An 18,125-nucleotide genomic window follows, 5' to 3' on the forward strand; every position below is an offset into this window, starting at 1 on the left:
ACTGGAGCTGTTCAGTGCCACGATCACTCATTTTCAGGGTGTCACTCATTATACTCATCTTTGCCCCACATAAATTGCTGTGTTTTCTCATTCAGAAGTGTCAGTCAACTGAAATGGAAACAAAAGGATGAGTTTGTTTTTTTAAGACACCAAAATACTGTGGGTTCACATCCATGTTGACAGCCAACATCTTTTCCCCGGAGTCTTCAGTTCTCACAGTGAGTAAGTGCTCCTGGAGCGAGACAATCTGCTGGCCATGCAAACAGCAGACACTGTAACACAACGTAGCGAAAAATTCAGATCATTTGCACATCTTTTTTATTAAACATCTTTCTAAAGCACAGTGTCCCAGCTTTTCTTGGAAAAAACACACACCCTTGCTATTTTTTTTGTTAGACAAAGTGAAAGAAAACTACCTGAAGTTCACTGCGAAAAGGTACAAACTTTTATTTAGTTGACTTTACTTCACATTCACAACTCAGCATCAGGTGTTTGCAATCTTCCTGACACTTCTACTTTATTCAGTAAATCATTAGCAGGCACAAAGGTTTTACTTTCAGTTGAAATGAACTCTAAACCATCACAGCAACAGCATTAGAAATCTACTGCCTAGAGCAACTGAGGTACATATTTCTGTCTCTTACTTTTGAGGCAAATTTAAGATTTTGTCCTTTGCTTAAATACAGGATAGAAAATTTTTTGGTTTTTATGTCTGTCCATCTGAGAGTAAGCCAAAACCTTTGCCCCACTTGCTACATTTTCATTAAAAATACAAGGCAGTTAATAGCAAAGTGGTACTGCAGGCTGGTGTGTGTGAAAACACATCAGCCTGCATCTACACCTACACACACACACGCACACTCGCACGCTTTTCAATGCAGTTCTGGAATGAAAGGATTTTCTTTGATACATGGCAGTAAATGGTGAATTAAGTTGCACTCCCATGATCTCCTAAGTTTACGCTCTGCCTCGAGTAACAAGTGACACTCAAGGTTATGCATTAACCACATCACCCAGCATTTCCTCCCGCCCATGTGGTTTACAGTGTAGTACAAAAGTCATCGGGTAACAGCCAGTAACAGCCAAAATAGTGCACGTTTCTAGAAAGAGACAAAAAAGGTAAGCTTCCTGGTAGCTGTTCTACTCCTGCAGCAACAAATTGGCATTAACAGTATCTCTTTTCAAATGGTGAACTGAAATTAAAATTTGAAAATGTGTACATATATATATATATACATACACACATACACGCATATATATATATATACACTTGTATGTCAGTATTCTGTACACAAAAGTTAAAGATACATACTCACACCCCAAAGTAGCTTTTGAAAGTTATGAAAGATGTTCAGAGCAGTCCCTATTGACTACTGCTAAGGCAACTGTGCAGAGTAGGGAGTATTTTAAAATTAGTATTTAGTACCTGTCTTACAGAAGTAAATTACAACAATTAATATGTTTAAACTAAGAGGAAGAAGCATCAGACACAGGCATGCACACAGGCACAGGCACACGGCCAGTTGTTCAGGTGCCTCCAAAGGAAGGTTCCTACAAACACAAGGAAGCTGAACCTTCTCTGCTCCCCTTCAGCACTGCAGGAGGTGTCCCCATTTCCCTCCCCCTGCACTTATCACTGTCTCAGCCTCTGCTTGCCTAACTCCTCTCTTTTAACTGTGTAAAATTTTTTAAGTCTGTTTGGCAAATAGATACTTAGACAGGTTTTTGTTTATTGTAAAGGCATGTTATTTATAACCCCCTCCTCTGCTATATATATAAAACAAAAAGACCATCTGCAGCATCTGTACACATCTTAGAACTGAAATGTAAAAATGTCTGAAATCTCCTTATAAAAGACAATCCTTTTAAATATAGTACCCATTTGTTTAGCCCCAAAGGGTACTAGCCTAAACAATATTTTTTTATTCTATTTAAACTCCACCAGCTGCCTGTGTGGAGTAAGTTATTTACAAATTTTTGGTACCTTTAAACAAAAAGAGTTATGCTTTTAAGGAAAAGAAAAAAATCACCATGGTTTAAACTGTAATTAAAAAAAAAATTGGTACCAAAAGACACTAAGCACACAGGTTGAGGTCTTTTATGTCAAGTATCAGGCCAGGGAGAGCAGTAAGTTAGTGAAGGAAAAAAAAACCAAAAGCACACTAATACAAACATTTGAATAATGAACAGCTTAAATACCTGACTGCTCCAGCAAGCTTGTAGATAAACACAGCTAGTTTGTGGACCATTTGACATGTTCAGACCATCTTGCAGCATCATTAGGCAATTGAGGCAAACACATTTTCCACACAAAGAGTTGCCCAGAACCCATCCGGCATTACACTGTGACATGCGTGTGTGTCCACATGCAGCTGCAGATGGACCTGCACACACACTCATCTTCTCTGCATAAAAGCAGGTTTTTGGGGAGTATGGTTAGTTAGAAAAGGAAGCCCCCCTTCCCCCATCTCAGCTCACCTTCACAAACCACACACTCGTCCCCACCAAATGCAATGTGGTGCCAAGCACAGCACACCCCAGGTCTCCCACAGTTCAGTGAGCTTTGTGATTTTTATTGTGGGGAAAACAGGGTCCTGTATGGACCTGCACCTATAAGGCCACTCCAGATACATATTGTATTAAAAAAAAACAAACCAAAACTTGGGCAATCTTAAGATGTCCAAAACCCACTCTGTGATTGGAGATGTGCTGAAGACCAGTTTGGTTTCACAAACAAGTGAAGAGCTCCAGATCCTGTTCATCCCCACAGTTGTTTCAACTCTGCTATACTGTGCATTGTTACCAGGGCACCTTTTATGGGTTTTGCCCCCCTGGTAACTTCATCTATCATATAAGGCAATTGGCACCTACACTTGTGGGTCAGCACCTGCATAAAGGCTCTGTTTTGGTGCAAACTGTGTGTTTTACACAGAAATTAGTTAATATAAAATGCAGCCTCACAGTTGAGAAGGTAGACAGAAGTCAACCTATGAGTATGATGCATTATCACTCCTCCACCCTCCCAGAATACTTTACTCTCCTGCTTTTCTTTCATGAAACCGTGGCACAGAAGACAAGGGAGAGGTATCGTTTAAAAGGTTTTAGAGCAAAGAGAAGGCTGCTGCATTAAGCAGAGGGAAGCTGTTGGATTTCATTCCCTCAATCACTGTCCACCAGGTTGTCAGTAGGACATGCACATAGGTAAAAAGAAGGCACCACTAACCACTCTTCTTCCAGCACCTGTTCACAAGTGACACCAGCACCCCTCTGGATTTAGCCACTTGGAACATGTGTTCCTTTCCAGAACCGTGCAGGGCTCACGTGAGTGAATTCTACTACAAACTGCTTCATCCGGGTGGCAGGGATCAGGATCTGTGCAAAGATACAATGCTGAGTATTGGTGGTGCTCATATTAAAAAAAGGGAAGATTCCGTGAGACTCAGAAACAAGCTTAGAGGATAACTCAGAGGCAAGAAGCAGCTGTCTCTTGCACTGGTCTTGTTACTTCCAAAAATGGAGAGAGGGAGATGGGGGATTGAACAAGACCTTACTGCAAAAGTACTGTAAAAGGCTAGGGGGTCACCTGCCTTACAGTAATCTCGCTGCTGTTTCCTCCCACTTAAAGGCACTTCTAAAGCTACCGTAATGCCATATCTACAGTAAATATTTTAAGGTTAACAGTGCATTGTCCTGAAGTTGGTTCCTACAGTCTCAAGTCAAGCTCATGGCAAAGAGCACAAATCTGTTACTGAATACATCTTGGGGAGACAAAGAAAGGAGAACAGCTCCCCCCACTGACACACGCAGCATTAACACACACGTAGGATGGCCAAGTCATGGAACATTAGTATGGATGTATGCAGGTAAGTATTCTTTCTTAAGAGGCAGTCTGATAAAATAGTTTGTTCCCAGATTTCAGCTGTCGGTCTGTGTCCCCTTGTCCTCGCTACTTTGATTTGCCAACCTGTTTTGACACAAGAGTGACTTCAATCACTATCTGGGAAAAAAGATACTTCAAGCAGAACCCTCGTGAATGGCCACACCAGGCCTTTCAATTAGCTAAGGAAATGCTTCATCAAATAATGAGTCAAATCAGAAAAACAGAGAAGGAATTAGGGACCCCAAGCCCTAGCAGATGAGAACTAGTGAAGACAAAATTGTGCGATTTGAAGCATGACTCGCTTTGCTTTGAAGTATTTGTGCAAACTTACGTAATGTTTGAATATAAAAATTATTACAGCTTTCAATGCCACGCATAGCAGTATTAAAAAGACAAAGTGATATGCTGTTTTCTCCTCAAACCTTTAAACCATCACGTTATCTTAGTCTTCATTTGCAAGTGTCTCAGTGGATAGCCAGATTTTGGCACCGCTTAAAAATTTGCTTAAAGGCGTTCCCAGAATGCTCCGTCTGCACAGGTTCCCTACAGGAGAAAACGGGAAGGAAGAGGAGAGAAAGTCTGGGGCTGCAGAGGTGTCATTGAAACCATTTGCTCTGAAGTACAACCTGCTTTGATCCAGTTCCGAGCAGTTGCCTTGCAAAGAAGAGTTGCTTTTGTACTGCCTAAGATTCCGGTTTAACATGTCTACTTCATCTGCCAGCAAAGAAACTCTATGGAAAGCAGTGATGAAGCCACCATGATTAATCTGGGCCTCAGGAACCCAGCGGAAGTAGCACAGTTTCCACAGTTTTATTTGTGTTCCAGAGGTGTGGGGTAGAATCACGCCGTGCAAGTCAACGGGCTTTGCAAACCAGTCTCTGAAGTATTGCTCCATACCACTGCTCCGGCCCTCCGTTTGCTGCAAGAAGTCCGGTTTCAGTTTTAGTATCAGCGAGTTTCTTCTTGGAAGGAAATCTGGCTCACTGAGGATTCCATTTTTTAATGCTGGGGGGGCACCTCGCAATGTGGAGCTGTAGTTTTTCTGCAGAAAATAAATACTGGTAACTTTCCATTTTATGCTCATTTGAATAGCAGATTTCCCTGAGTGCCTGGGATGCATCATCTGCCAGAGAAATGAGGTGACCTTTAAACAGCTCTGAGCTTGAGTCACTACTGCAGGGCTCACTGGGCAAGCACTTTGGCCCCCTGTAGGGGACCTTTAAGAAGAAACATGCTTTCTAGACTTTCAAAAACAATGCAATTGATCAGCATTCACTGAAAAAAATTACAACCCTGGGGCAAAAAAGTGATACATGATCACTTTCCATAGGTGATATAACAAGCAAGTTGGCAGCAAACCATCCTGGAATGCAAGGATCACCAATTTACATCTTTACATCTACAGAAAACCATTTCTTTAGGCTGTGCAGCTGAGACAAACGACACTCTATTGCTACACTGAGGCAGTAAAACACCATGTAACTATAAAAACTTTTAAGCATTAAGATCTCACAGTTAAGCACAAAAACAGTCCACTCACAGACTGACCATCACTCTAGTTACCTTTGAGCGTTTAAAAGTTTTCACTGCTCCATTCTGGACACACGGTGCACTCTTGCCAATGTACAAAGGGTTGTGGAAGAGCAGGCGGTCCCTGCTTGTAAACTGAAGAGACCAGTCCCAAACACAAGGAAATCTGAGGCCCTTCTCATCACCCAGCTGAATATTTTTGCTTATGGCAAATTCCTGCAAGAAGTTAACATTCAAGTGTTTTAAATATCAAATAAAAAGTTTATTCATAAATCTTACCTATAAGCCAGTGTGTAACTACTAGACAAAAAAGAACAAAGATGTAATTTAGAGGTGGCTGTGGATCAGGGCAACAGAGCAGCAAGACAGAGGAAACACCTGTACCCTGGCTTTCAATTTGTGCAACGCAGGATTAATACTTACTAGGCAAAAAAAAAATTTTTATACTAGTAAATTAATTGTTTCGTCTTAGCCCCCCCGCCCCAAATTATTATTCCAGGAATATGTCCCTCAGTGCTCTGCTTCTTTGTAAGGTAGTTACCTACAATTTCAAAGGGAAATGTTTTTAAAAAAATGCAAGTTTTACTTTTATCAGCCATCAAATGTATTCTGCACACAGTTCTGGTAAGTTCTAGTTTTCAAACTCAAATGTGTTTAGTTTTCTAAATACCTTCACTGTCCATTACTACTAAAAACCCTATGCAGTCTTTTCCAACTTTTCAACTACTTAAAAGAAAGGTCAAGAGATTTCAAAGTTTGCCTCAAGCGTGAAATTCTATTTTACTGCCTGTCATCCTGCTTCATCAGTCCCAGATACAATCTATTTCTTAGAGGAGTTCAAATAATAACATACAATAACAGTGCTTTTCTAGAAAGAAAAAGACTTTCTCCTTGAATAGTTAGTCACTGTCTATACAAAGATCACCTGAGAGGACATTCTTATCAGATTCATCTGAGAAACTGAATATTTTGCCCTGAACACTTTGTGACATTTGAAAAACAGAAAGGAATACCACTTAGTTGAGATGGTGCTATTTCCAAAAGGGCACGCTGAGGTGTCTGGTTTAAAAGGCAGATGTGAAACCTCATACTCACAGTGCTCTCCTTGACTCGCTGATGAGGACAATTGAAAAGGAAAGTGCCAAACAATGAGATGCGTGCACTGTCATACAGTATGGTCAAGTACATCTCAGAAAATTCAAAGGCCGCTGGGTATTGCTCCAGCAGCTGCCAAACACAGTCAAGAAACATCAAGAACAAAGGAGACTGGGAAAAAAAAACAAACAGAATTATTAGTCTAGCATAAGCTTTTCCAAAGTTATACCGAATTCTTCACATTTGGTGCTCCCCTAAGGTATTCAGCTATACCCCTGGAACATTTCTCAACAGGGTAAACTATTTGGAGTTTTGTTTCTGTTATGATTTTAAGCAACTGTAATACCCTGTGTTCCTGTTTAGTCAGTTTCACAACCAACTATATCAACTGGCTTTCTCAGTGCTACACTCCCACAGCTTTTCCATCTCTAAGCAGCCAGTCAGTTCTTTCCTGGACTCTCATCATAATCAATGCAGCCACAAAAACATTTTCTGCCATGTCCCTCATAATTCTCAAATCAGTGTTTGTATGAACTTTCCTTACTACTTGGCCTTATTTTCACAATGGATAGCCTGCCTTCTTATGATTCAGCCACATCAACTTCTCTACACTTCCTAGTTCTTTCCACAGTGACCCACAGATGGCAAAAGTACAAACTATCATTTAGATAAAGCTTTAGAAATATTTTCTTCTTCCTAGTTCCACTCTTCTGTTAAATACCTGCTTTTTTGTTTATCGCCCATTGTTATTTCACTGGGACCTTCTCATGGGTAACACAGAAGCAACATAAAAACCCAGCAACATTTGGTTGCACCTGGTGATTCACCAATTCTCACAAGGCTACAGAAGATAAAGAAAATCTCCCTCTATCCCACACAAAGACTCATTTTCCCTGGCATAGTTTCATGGAATTTGAAAGTATTAAGAAATGGTTTTACTTCAGGATTTCTGCATGAAGAGATGTTCAGGATGACATTAACCAGATACTGTTACCACATGCAAATAAAAAAAAAAAATTCATGTTACCTCTTTGTCTGATCTCTTCAAGTGGTTACACCTATCTAGAAACTGATATCCTGCCATGACCCATTCCTTCTGTATTAAGCTTTGAAATCCAACAATTGTTCGAAAATAGGGATCCAGCATAACTTGAATGAGAGAAGCAGCAAGACAGCTCAGGTCCCGTCCCTCTTCCTCTGTCAATAACACAAAGAATGCAGGAAATATGTAAGGTATATATGCACAGGTACAGATTTAGAGCTTGAAGAGCAAAAAGTGGCAACTAGGTCTAGTATTTTCCTTTGAATTTCTTTTAAAGCATGCTTTCTGTGGCTGTAATTGTTCTCACAGTTCCAAAAAAAACCCAAACAACACAAAAAACCAACCTAGAACACTTTATTTTTTTTCCCTCAACTGAGACTTATACTATAGAAATCAGATTGCTGCTCTATCAAGCACAACAACCCATTCATGAAGAACAAATTGGTCACCCAAGCACTTGGTATTTAAACCTAGAAGAGCTGAGAAGGAGGGCGGGGTGTTCATGTTGCTGGTAATTTTAAACATATTTTCCACCCTGAAGCAGTTTTTAGAAGGTCATTACATGGAAAGAGTGGCCTAGACCAGATGAAAAGGTCTTGTAAACATTAGAGAGATTACAGAATTTCTGATCTTGATATGACCAAGTTATTCAGTGGGGTTTTTTGTTTTTCCTGGAATATGTGTTTGCACTTATACAACAGCCAAGACTGTTAGTGAAACTTTTCTATATAGGACCTCTAAATAAAACTGATACTGGTTGTGCAGGAAGTATTACCCTGATTTACACAACACAAAAGTTCACCCTAAAGTATTGATTCTATCGTACCATTATCAGAATAAAACCCAGGAAGACTCAAAGAGAAATATGCCTCAGATGCTATGTTCAGATATGTAACAAAATTATTTTCCTTTCTAGTTCCTCAAATGCCTAAAATATTTAGAAAAAAATGAGATGTATATAAAAAGACTTTTATTTTATCTCAATGCGTTTATCTAGATTATGATACTAATGCAAAGAAGTACAGCAGGCTACATGGTCATATTACCTTGTAGAACTACTGAAACATGCTTACACTCCATCATATAGACAAGTTCTGCAGAATGCTTCAAAAATAATCTAGACAGGAAAAGAAAGTGATACATGCATTAATATTATGAACAGATAAACTCCCTAGAAGAAGAGAAAAAATATTTGGGATACCTCTATTTCCCTAACTTATATTCTACAATAGAGAAACCTTCAACTTATTCACTGCTTATTTACACTGGTGAAAGTTTTTGTATCTCATTATTCATATTTTAATGAGCAGTACAAACCTAATATACTCTAACCAGCGAGTATTTTCTAGAGAAGACAGCCACTTCTCTTCTGTTTCTTCAAAAGGCTCTGCAAGAAGGAAAGTAATTACACTGTAGAACAATTTCAAGTAGCTGTTCCTGTTGGCCAAATCTATTAGAATTTGTGGCATTTCAAGAAAATAAGAACCAAGAAAGGACAGTCCAGCATACCATTAACACACAGCTGCTTGAGTTTGATATGTGCAGCCTGAACCTCCTGGATGTTGGGGAGACTCTTGTCCAGATCAGATTTGTAAACGTCACTTCTCAGGGGATGGCTTCGAGTTATTGCATTACAAATCCTAAGGAAGAAAAAGAAATTCCATTTTATTGTTGGAGAAAAACAGTCTTTCAAGAAATATGCCATAGTCTTTAACTGCAAACAATTAACACCACTTAAAACATGAGGCTTATTTTAAAATGAAACACCCACAAAAGTTTTCCAGTTTGTATGCAGGAGATACATTGCTCCTACCACAAAGCAACTGACTCAAATATTTTTGGTATCTGCTAGTTACAAAACAAAACAATGGAAATGCTGAATCATTAAAACAGTATCTTGGGGAAATGCAAATCTTAGGTTTACCTACAAATAGCTCTCTTAATTTTTAAATTTTCCTGACTTACTGCTAAAATCTTTCTGTGCTAAATAAACTGAGCATAAAATTTAGAAAGGCAGGAATTCTGAGTGCTCCAGTCTAACAACACACAATGCAAGCATTTGTACTACTCAAAAACAAACAAAAACAAATAAACAACCCCCCCCCAAAAAAACTACAAATTAAATCAAAGAACAAAAAATACCAAACTAGTAAACAACTTATGCAAGGCTCTAAATGCATTCATCTTTCATCAAGAACAGTGAACAACAAGTATTTCACAAAAATACCATGTGCCCCAAGGCACTCAATGTATAGATTTGTTTTCCCAATGCCACAAATATATTAACTCATTTTTACTATGTCTTGCTGAAGCAGGGAAGAAAATCACAAACAACGTAAGTTGTATTACAGTAACATCAATAGATAAGATTAAATCCAATCCTTTTATGATTAAATTCTGTCACCTGATTAAACAGCCACCAAAAAAAGACACATCCTTTACAATTTGAAAAATTACTCAGTATTGGAAGCTGAAGCTGACCTTGAAGTGACTTGTGTCAGAAGAGTAATCAGGGAACAGGTTTCAAAAGCTGTTGCCACTACCCAGGAAGCAAGTACCTTCTCAATCACTAATCTCCACATCCATTATGCATAGTCACCTCTTATGTTACCCTTCACATCTGATTAAATAACAATGTCACTATTCATTTACCTTTGGTCAATCCTTCTTTGTTGCAATACATCTTTAATGTTGGCCATTCTTACTAGGGCACTGCCGTTGGGGTGATTCCAGGACCATAACTAGTATGGGGAAAAAAACCACAAAAGAAACAACAGATTAATGTGGTTAGTGTTATTCCATAGGATTTTCTTCTCAATGCTACACACAAAACCACATAAATTGGCATGTGTTTTTTTAAGATAAATATTGTACAATTATCACAAACAGTAACAGAATACTGAGATTAAACTTACTGGCATTCGTCTCCCAATAAAGGAGTAGGAGTATAGCTTGAGGTCTTGATCTGCTAAGGAAGATGGAACCACAAAATATTCCGGAAGGCTTGGGGAAGAAAATATGGTACAAAAGGTTAACTTTCTCTACCTATTTTTAACAGCTTCTTTCTTGTTGCTATGTTGTCTTGCCAACTCTGTCCACCAGCTCCTAACAGGACAGTGCTACCCAGTTGTCCTGTCTGTTTGCATGATCTGACACATCAGTGACACAGCTATGATGGATTTGTTTAGAAAACGTGCGTGTTGTGGGGCAAGTACAAAAGCATGAAAGCAAAAGATGCCCAAATGTGACATTTCCTTACTGGCAACACCTGAAGGACAACTGAGAGCCTCTCCAGAATGTGGCACATTTAAGATGTGAAGTTAGGTGGGATGGAGGTTCTGGTAGAGGATGCAGGAAAAGACAGTACAATCGCCTTGTTTTCTTCTAGCTGCATTATGAAAGAAACTTACCAAGTGGATATCATGTAACCTTCATTGACTGAACAAACTCTCCACTCAGATGCACCTGTCCTTTTGATTTCTCTATCCCAATCCGAGTAAGTTTCAAACAAAGGTGTCTGCTGACCACTGGCACTGCCGATGCCGCTGCTGCTGCCACCACCTCCTGGGTCTATTCCATTCACCTTCTTTGCTAGGAAAAGAAAATTCATCAATGTACATTTAGAAAGAAGATAAAAACCCCCAAACTCTTCCTAATTACAAGAATGAGCCACTGGACTCAGAAGTAACATTACCAATTTTTGTATCACACCAGATTAGTGATTGAATGACAGCTTGGAGGCACATGAAGATAATTTTTATTTATTTATTAGTTTAATTTGCAGTTTCAGCATAGAAGCAAAACTGGTGCATTGTGCTGCTTGATAGAAAGCTTGACATATTAACACTCAGGAGTCTATGTTATCCTCAGTCAGAGGATTTATCTCTTCAACATGCCAAAGTTATACATGTTTTAAAAACATGACCCCTCTATTTAGGTACCTTATTAGGAAGGCAAAATTAAAATTTTGTAATTTCAGCAGCTACAAATGACTGCTGTATTAATAGCAAAAAAAAAAAAAAAAAAAAAAAAAAAAAAAAAAAAAATTGGAAGGCCAGATTAAAATATGCGTATTTTTATAAATATTCGTTTATATGGACCAAAAAAATGGCCTGCCATTTTGTATTTAGTGACCAAGACAATGATACAATCTGTTACTAATACAGAAGGATCTCCTTTGCTGGTTGCTCCTTGGGTGCCAAGGAAGCTATCAGCTACAACAAAGAAGACTACATGTTGCTTCTTGACACTTGAAAGTCAATTTGCACTTTCAAGTCAACATTGCCACCTCCCCATGAAAGTTCCAAGCTTTAACTTAAGTCTGTAAAAACCTATGTGTCTGCCCAAATAGCAGAACACAGCACTATGGCTTCACTGTCACCTCAGTCATTGTGTAGATTCTACTTTCTATGTCTATCAACTTAATTCTTGCACTAGTACTCAGACTTCTTGTTCTGAAGAAAACTTGACCAAAATGAGAATGAAGTAGTGGTTCAAAGACAGTATACAGAGAAATTTAGTTGTTCAAAGACAGCATACAGAGCAATCTGATAAGTGCAAAACATTTTACATTTTTACCTTTCATTAGCAGGTAATTAATATGCTTATTAATTATAGCCGTGGAAAAAATTATTTACGTGTACACCAGAACAATGCAGGCTCTTTATGTTCCTCAAGAAACACAAAGACAGCGTTTACTTCAGTGGCAAAGAAAGTCACAGAACCCAGTGCTGGAACTGTAAGGACAAAGCCAGAGACCTAAGCTACAAACACCAGGGATTACAACAAGAAAACTCCACAACCAAACCCAAAGGTATTTCAAACTCTCTTCTCCACCAGCTTCACCATAGCAGAACAGCCATGTTTTGCCGTTCCAGTCTGGTGCTCCCAAGGAACATTTTTTTACCCACCTTAAGTAATTCTTCCACTAGGTATTTTTCATACCGCAAATTACATTTTAAGGAACAGAGTAAAGGCAACTTTGTGACATACTAACATTTTCCTCACTCTCTATTTTAACATCTTACTGTAACTTTATTTGCAAAATGGATTCCTTCCTAGTAATGCTACAGTACGTGAGCCTTAAAAAACACCTGTTTTATCATCAGATAAGAATGTGTATGTGTAATTCTGTGTGCAATGTGATCAGATGCACACTACTTCTTGTGCATTTGCAGGGTAGTCATGTAAGCACCTGCATGAAAAGCATGCATTTTTGTGCAAATTTGAGGGCCTGTGCTCATAATGCCACAACATTAAAATTTTGTTAATAGGCAGGTCAGTGGTTTCTAATGCCAGCTGCTGAGTAAATGTTTCAGTACCACAGAACTGCATCAGTGGCACTTTCTCCATATGGAGGCTTGTTAAGGCTAGAAGTGAGAGTTTTCAGCTGTGTATTGGCTGGGGAACACTAAGCAGTGACCGCACAGCGTTACACTAGAAATGAAGTTCCAAAGGCATCTTTTTCAGGCTTACCTAACTGACAAGGTTCAGTTGGAGATTGGCCTTGAGCAGAGAGGGTGTGCTCCAACTCAGCAGGGGTGGTGGAGGTTTTGAGTAGTAAGAACTGCCTAGTATGCCTCTAGGAAAGAAGGTATGGAGTCCCAAGTTGCACAAATCCTCCTGCAATACCACCAGAAGAGAAACTTATTCCCAAAAGAAGGGCAGGTGAACAAGCCTGCCTGATGGGAGATTAGCTAGGTACCTAGTGTACCAATATAGACATACAATAGGAGGATGGAAGCGTGAATCAGGAAATAAGAGTATTCATGCTGCATAGGGAGTTTTGTGTCATTTCAGACAGGAAAGACATTTCTTCTGATTTTGCTCATTAATGCCTATCGCAATGAATGACTTACAACCCCAAGTAAGAGGCTGGGTGCAGGACGAGCCAATTTTATTACCCCTGGAGAAAGCCTCAAATGCTTTTTGCCACTGCTTCTAGACATACATCTTACTAAAAGTACCTAGTATGAACTAGGAAAAAGAAACAATCAAAATACTTCCACACTTACCTGGATTATGATACATTTCCCCAACATATTCAAATGCAAAGAGAAGCTGCAGATCTGTTGGCTGAGAATAATGAGCTATTGCAAGGCACACCTAGGAAAGAAACATTTATTATTGTTATAAGCATAGACTGTATTAGCCTTCATTAAGACAGCATGAAATACAAAGAGCAAAACATAATAATTAGTCTTCTGATGTTTTATTTCTGTATCTTGAGAGAAGTGAATACTTAAACATATTTGCTGAGAGACCATTATTGTAATGATAGTAGGTATGGGACCATTAGTCCAGACTAATTAACTGATAAGGGCTAACTAATTTTTGAAAGAAAAATCACTGCAATGGCAAGTGATTCTCAATCAACAGTGACAAGAAAGGCACCACTGTGCCTGCCTACTTGCAGTATAGACATTATGAGAACAGAGAAAGAGCACACTGCACAGGTGGTGAGCACAGAACAGCAACATCTCATTTATAATGGGGCTTTTGATATAGGTTTGTTTTTTAAAAAATAAAGAGCACTTATTAGCATAGTGTAAGAAGCTACAAATGGCAATACCAAACTGGCAATACCAGTTTACATGGTCCAACCTAGCACTCTGTTTGTGAATCAATGACTGGGGAAGAGGTAAAATAGAAAAAACATATAGTGAAATTATACCAGGCCATTTTTCAACAGTTCACAGTTCAGGCACTTCCTGAACTAAAATCTGGTACAATACTGAACAACATTTGACAGACCTTTGTACATAAGTTGTCAGCTGGGCCAAGAGATCTTTGAAGTGTGATTTCCCCTTACAACAGCCCAGTTGGCTCTTCCCTAAAGTATCAAATTTAACAAAAAAGTTTGGATCTAATTAAATTTTTATTTTCTTTTCCCCATACAGGCATCAGTATTACCCAAAACTCAACTTTTAAAAACTTCTGCTCTTGGAAGGCAAAACATAGAAGTGCCCTTTGAAAACTTACATGACCTGTGTCAATTCTGCATCTCATTAAGTTGTATTCCAAAATTATGAAGGGCTTTGCTGAACATAAATGAAAAGTAAATTTTCTAGTAATGAAGAACAGATTTCCACCCAAGTTACTTGGAAGTAACTAACTCACAGCGTGAGAAATTCCATGTGACAAAGTTTTTAATTAGGGACAAAGACAGTATAAATTCACATTATTACCATCTAAAATTTTCTTCCTTCCCTTCAACCCTAAGACTTTTGGAATTTGGCAGTGTGCTGACACAAATTATTCACTGCTTAGCAGTTTTCATTATTATTTTTTAAAACTAAATTGTTTTCTGTTAGTGAAGGACAGTTATCTTACTGTCATAAACATAACTGAATGATCTGTGTGACACACAGTTGAGCCACCCACAGCCCTGTGCCATAGGAAAAACAATTGAAAGCACCCTTATGCTAAGTTCTGTATGGAGAAACTTCTGCAGTTTGTATACAACACATATGGCATTAAATTGTGTTCACCATGTTTTATTTTCCCTCTGCTTTGGATGGAGACATTCTTCACTATTCATAAAACTAGTAATGACTGTCAACTAACTCGAGAAGAAAATGGTTTGTCACAAACATTTCCCAACAAATGGGAAATTCAGTCTTGGAACAACACTTTCTTTAACTTTTCTCCTCCCATTTTCAGTTCTACAATGAAACTACAAAAAAAGATAGAGGACAGGACATTTCAGGGCAGGAATAGGGGAAGACCCCCCCCAGAACCACAAAGTGTCACTAGGAATATTCTAGTATGATATTTCAAATGGGCATTTATAATCTCATTTCCAGGATTTGGTAAAAATTTTAATAATTACCATAAAGTACCTGGAAGCTAAGTATATCCTGTGATTTCAGTGTACAAATCAAAGCTGAAGACAACAGCTATTCCATAATACTTGGCCTCTTCAAACAGACTACCTTTGCCTATCATTCACAATGACAGAAGATAGAAATCTGTGTATGTACATAATTTTTTTCCATGTAACTTTACACTACAGTAACTGACATTCAAAGAGCTGCTACTCATCTTCATTTATGGGAATGAAGGATTAAAGCCTTTTTCTATGCTGATCTGCTCTCAAGGCTTGAGGATGAACTGCTAGACATTAAAAATTCCATTGTGCTGTCAAGTAACATAATAGAAATACAGTAAAACCTATTTTTAAAAGCAGCAGATGAAAGTTCTGTAATTTACTTGCCATATTTGAGGAAGAGTATTCAAGCACTATGTTAAGTGGTGTAAAACTGCAAGGGGGACATGGTCAGCATTCAGATCTGGTTCCCAGAGCTGTGCTTGGGAAGCTGGCAGCTGAAAAATACTCACAGGTGTTCCACAGTATAGCCCCAAGTCTCAATACCAGGTACTGCACAGGTGAAACAGTCAACCTGTAGATTACAATATAGGTAACAGGGCCTCTGATTCTGTTATTTAGTATGTTTATCCTCCTATTGTCTTAATTTTTACATTTTAGACAAATTCCACTCATACGTACACAAGTGTTGAAGTCATGCAGATTTTCAGTTTATTCCTCACTAAATATATAATAGTTTTACTGTCAGAAAGTTTCAAAACACAAACACATTCCAGATCTCAGCAGATTACCACTGTAAGTAGAAAGCTCTTAAACTGGAAGACAAACACATTTTACAGGAAATGTTTTCATATCAAACTGAAAAATGTTTGGTATTCTTGCCAATTTCCAATTGTGTGAAGCTGAAGATATTTAGGCTCAATCAAATAACAAGAGATTAAGCTGCTTGTTGGAAAGTTCATTTATGGCTGTACAATGACTGCAATTATTTCAGAGTACAAAGGCCATTTCCCTATGTTGGTGCTCCCTGTTGAACCCCTATCTGAGAAAATTACATGATACTTTCATGTCAAGCTCTCCTCCTCTTCCTCAACAGGAATTTTACCAAGGACAAGAGCTTCAAAACAGTGTTTATGCTCTTGGAAAAGCCAGTTTAGAACAATCATACTTAAGTTAGCATAGCCTTGCATTTCATCCCCTTCCCTGAGCCAGGCAACCTGTCTTAAGAACTCAGTGGAATGATGCTGTTTTCCCTTGCTACTAGAATCCATATTTAGAGTGGACATACATAGCAGAAAGTCATGCAGCCAGATCAAGTGCCATGCACAGACTTTGTTCATCTTCCTAGGCAGGAAGTCTCCTTGGGAAAATAAGCTTTCAGGTAACAAGGCTTTCAGCCCTAACCATTGCTGAACTTTCTCCAGGCTGCTATGAGTTGTCTAATCGTTTTTTTTTTTCCTTCTAGAAAAATTCCAGTACCAGCTATACACAATACTTATTTTGGTTAAAGTACAAGTAAACTACACAAGAGGAAACAGCACAAGGATTTCAGATTCAGAAATAACTCTCTACATATGAGAATCCTTGTCTGCACAAGAATGTGTTTGAAGTTTCAGGTTTCCAAAGCCTCAAGAGAAGTATTAAATTACACCGGTATTTGTAAAAATAATTTAGGTTTATTTATGAGAAGTTTTCATCACCCCCTCCAATCCCATTCCGAAGACCATAAAGATTATAATATCTTCTCATGCATTTCCAGTGTCTTGAGGAATTACCAACTTTGATTGGTTTAAACCATTAGAACAAGGTGGTACAGAAGCTGGGGAGAGGGAGATTAAAAGACACTAAAAAGGGTCAGTGTCATTTGTCCAAAACTGGTTCATATTACTCTTCATAACAATTAGGAAAAAAGTGCTCTGCTCCATCCCAAGTGTTATGACGTGTGAGAAGGCCAGTTTTGATTACACAAAACAAGATTTGAATTAAATTATTTCTCTTTTGTTTGGATTAAGCATGTTTTTTTGAAACTGCTTGCATACTGATTTAAATAGGCTTCCTGAAGGCAAAGAGCTGAGAGTTCCACAAGAGAAAGGGACTGAGAAAATGGAGATATATTTAGGAGACCTGATTCTAGGGTGTGTGCCACTCTGGTGCACTGCCAAGATTCACATGCATGGTGAGGCAACACACGATGCATCATCAAGCTGTCATAAGACCTAAAGCCTCACCTTTTAATACTTTTTCATTTCTTAGTCCAATGTCAAGCATTGCACTGGCCAGAAATTAGCAAGTTTTCAGTTTGACTGTTTGTTATTTTTGGAACAAAAAATCTCCTTTAAGGACTGTGAAATGTTGCTTCTTTCACGCTGCCTAACTCAAGACTTCCCCAACTTGCTTACCCTTGCTTCCCCATCCTCCACTTCCTCCCACACCCATCTGGCTTTCCTTCCTTTGGAGACTCCATAGCTTTATTTTAGAGACAAAACAGATTTAATCTGCTAAACACTGATGACTGCAAGTTTCCATTCCCTCTATTATTCCTTAGCTCCAAAATATCTATTAATAAAAATGAAGAAAAAAATATTTACTTGGTGGATTAATGCTGAAACTATTTTATTAGCATGTTTTGGCTGCAACTAATGTTGAAGGTATTTTTCTAGTAGAACTAATTTTTAAGCTTCTTTGCAATAATTCACCCCAAAAAAACCCTAATTCACCTCAAAATTCAGTGTGTTCTTCCACTGTTTTTC

At 38.5% G+C, this 18,125-nt stretch overlaps 1 protein-coding gene across 2 annotated transcripts in view; it reads right to left on the reverse strand.

Moving 5' to 3' along the window:
- Positions 1 to 422: 422 nt before the first annotated feature.
- The window catches only part of MTMR10 (myotubularin related protein 10), a 40,959-nt gene continuing 23,256 nt past the window's right edge, over positions 423 to 18,125 (reverse strand). Inside the window, exons 6-17 of one of the 2 annotated variants that reach the window (XR_003987935.1) lie at positions 13,562 to 13,652; positions 10,958 to 11,138; positions 10,463 to 10,550; positions 10,200 to 10,288; positions 9,057 to 9,187; positions 8,865 to 8,934; positions 8,594 to 8,664; positions 7,533 to 7,702; positions 6,506 to 6,676; positions 5,444 to 5,626; positions 2,310 to 4,922; positions 423 to 2,267 (exon numbers count right to left, since the gene is read on the reverse strand). Coding sequence is in view for 1 of the 2 variants with exons in the window: in XM_030456690.1 (XP_030312550.1) it covers positions 4,323 to 4,922; positions 5,444 to 5,626; positions 6,506 to 6,676; positions 7,533 to 7,702; positions 8,594 to 8,664; positions 8,865 to 8,934; positions 9,057 to 9,187; positions 10,200 to 10,288; positions 10,463 to 10,550; positions 10,958 to 11,138; positions 13,562 to 13,652 (1,845 nt within the window). In the remaining variant the exon portion in view is untranslated. Of the gene's footprint in view, positions 4,923 to 5,443; positions 5,627 to 6,505; positions 6,677 to 7,532; positions 7,703 to 8,593; positions 8,665 to 8,864; positions 8,935 to 9,056; positions 9,188 to 10,199; positions 10,289 to 10,462; positions 10,551 to 10,957; positions 11,139 to 13,561; positions 13,653 to 18,125 lie in introns of both variants that reach the window. The other variant, XM_030456690.1, reaches the window with a different exon arrangement.

Source organism: Calypte anna, chromosome 10, assembly GCF_003957555.1.
Source record: "Calypte anna isolate BGI_N300 chromosome 10, bCalAnn1_v1.p, whole genome shotgun sequence".
Classification (NCBI taxonomy): domain Eukaryota; kingdom Metazoa; phylum Chordata; class Aves; order Apodiformes; family Trochilidae; genus Calypte; species Calypte anna.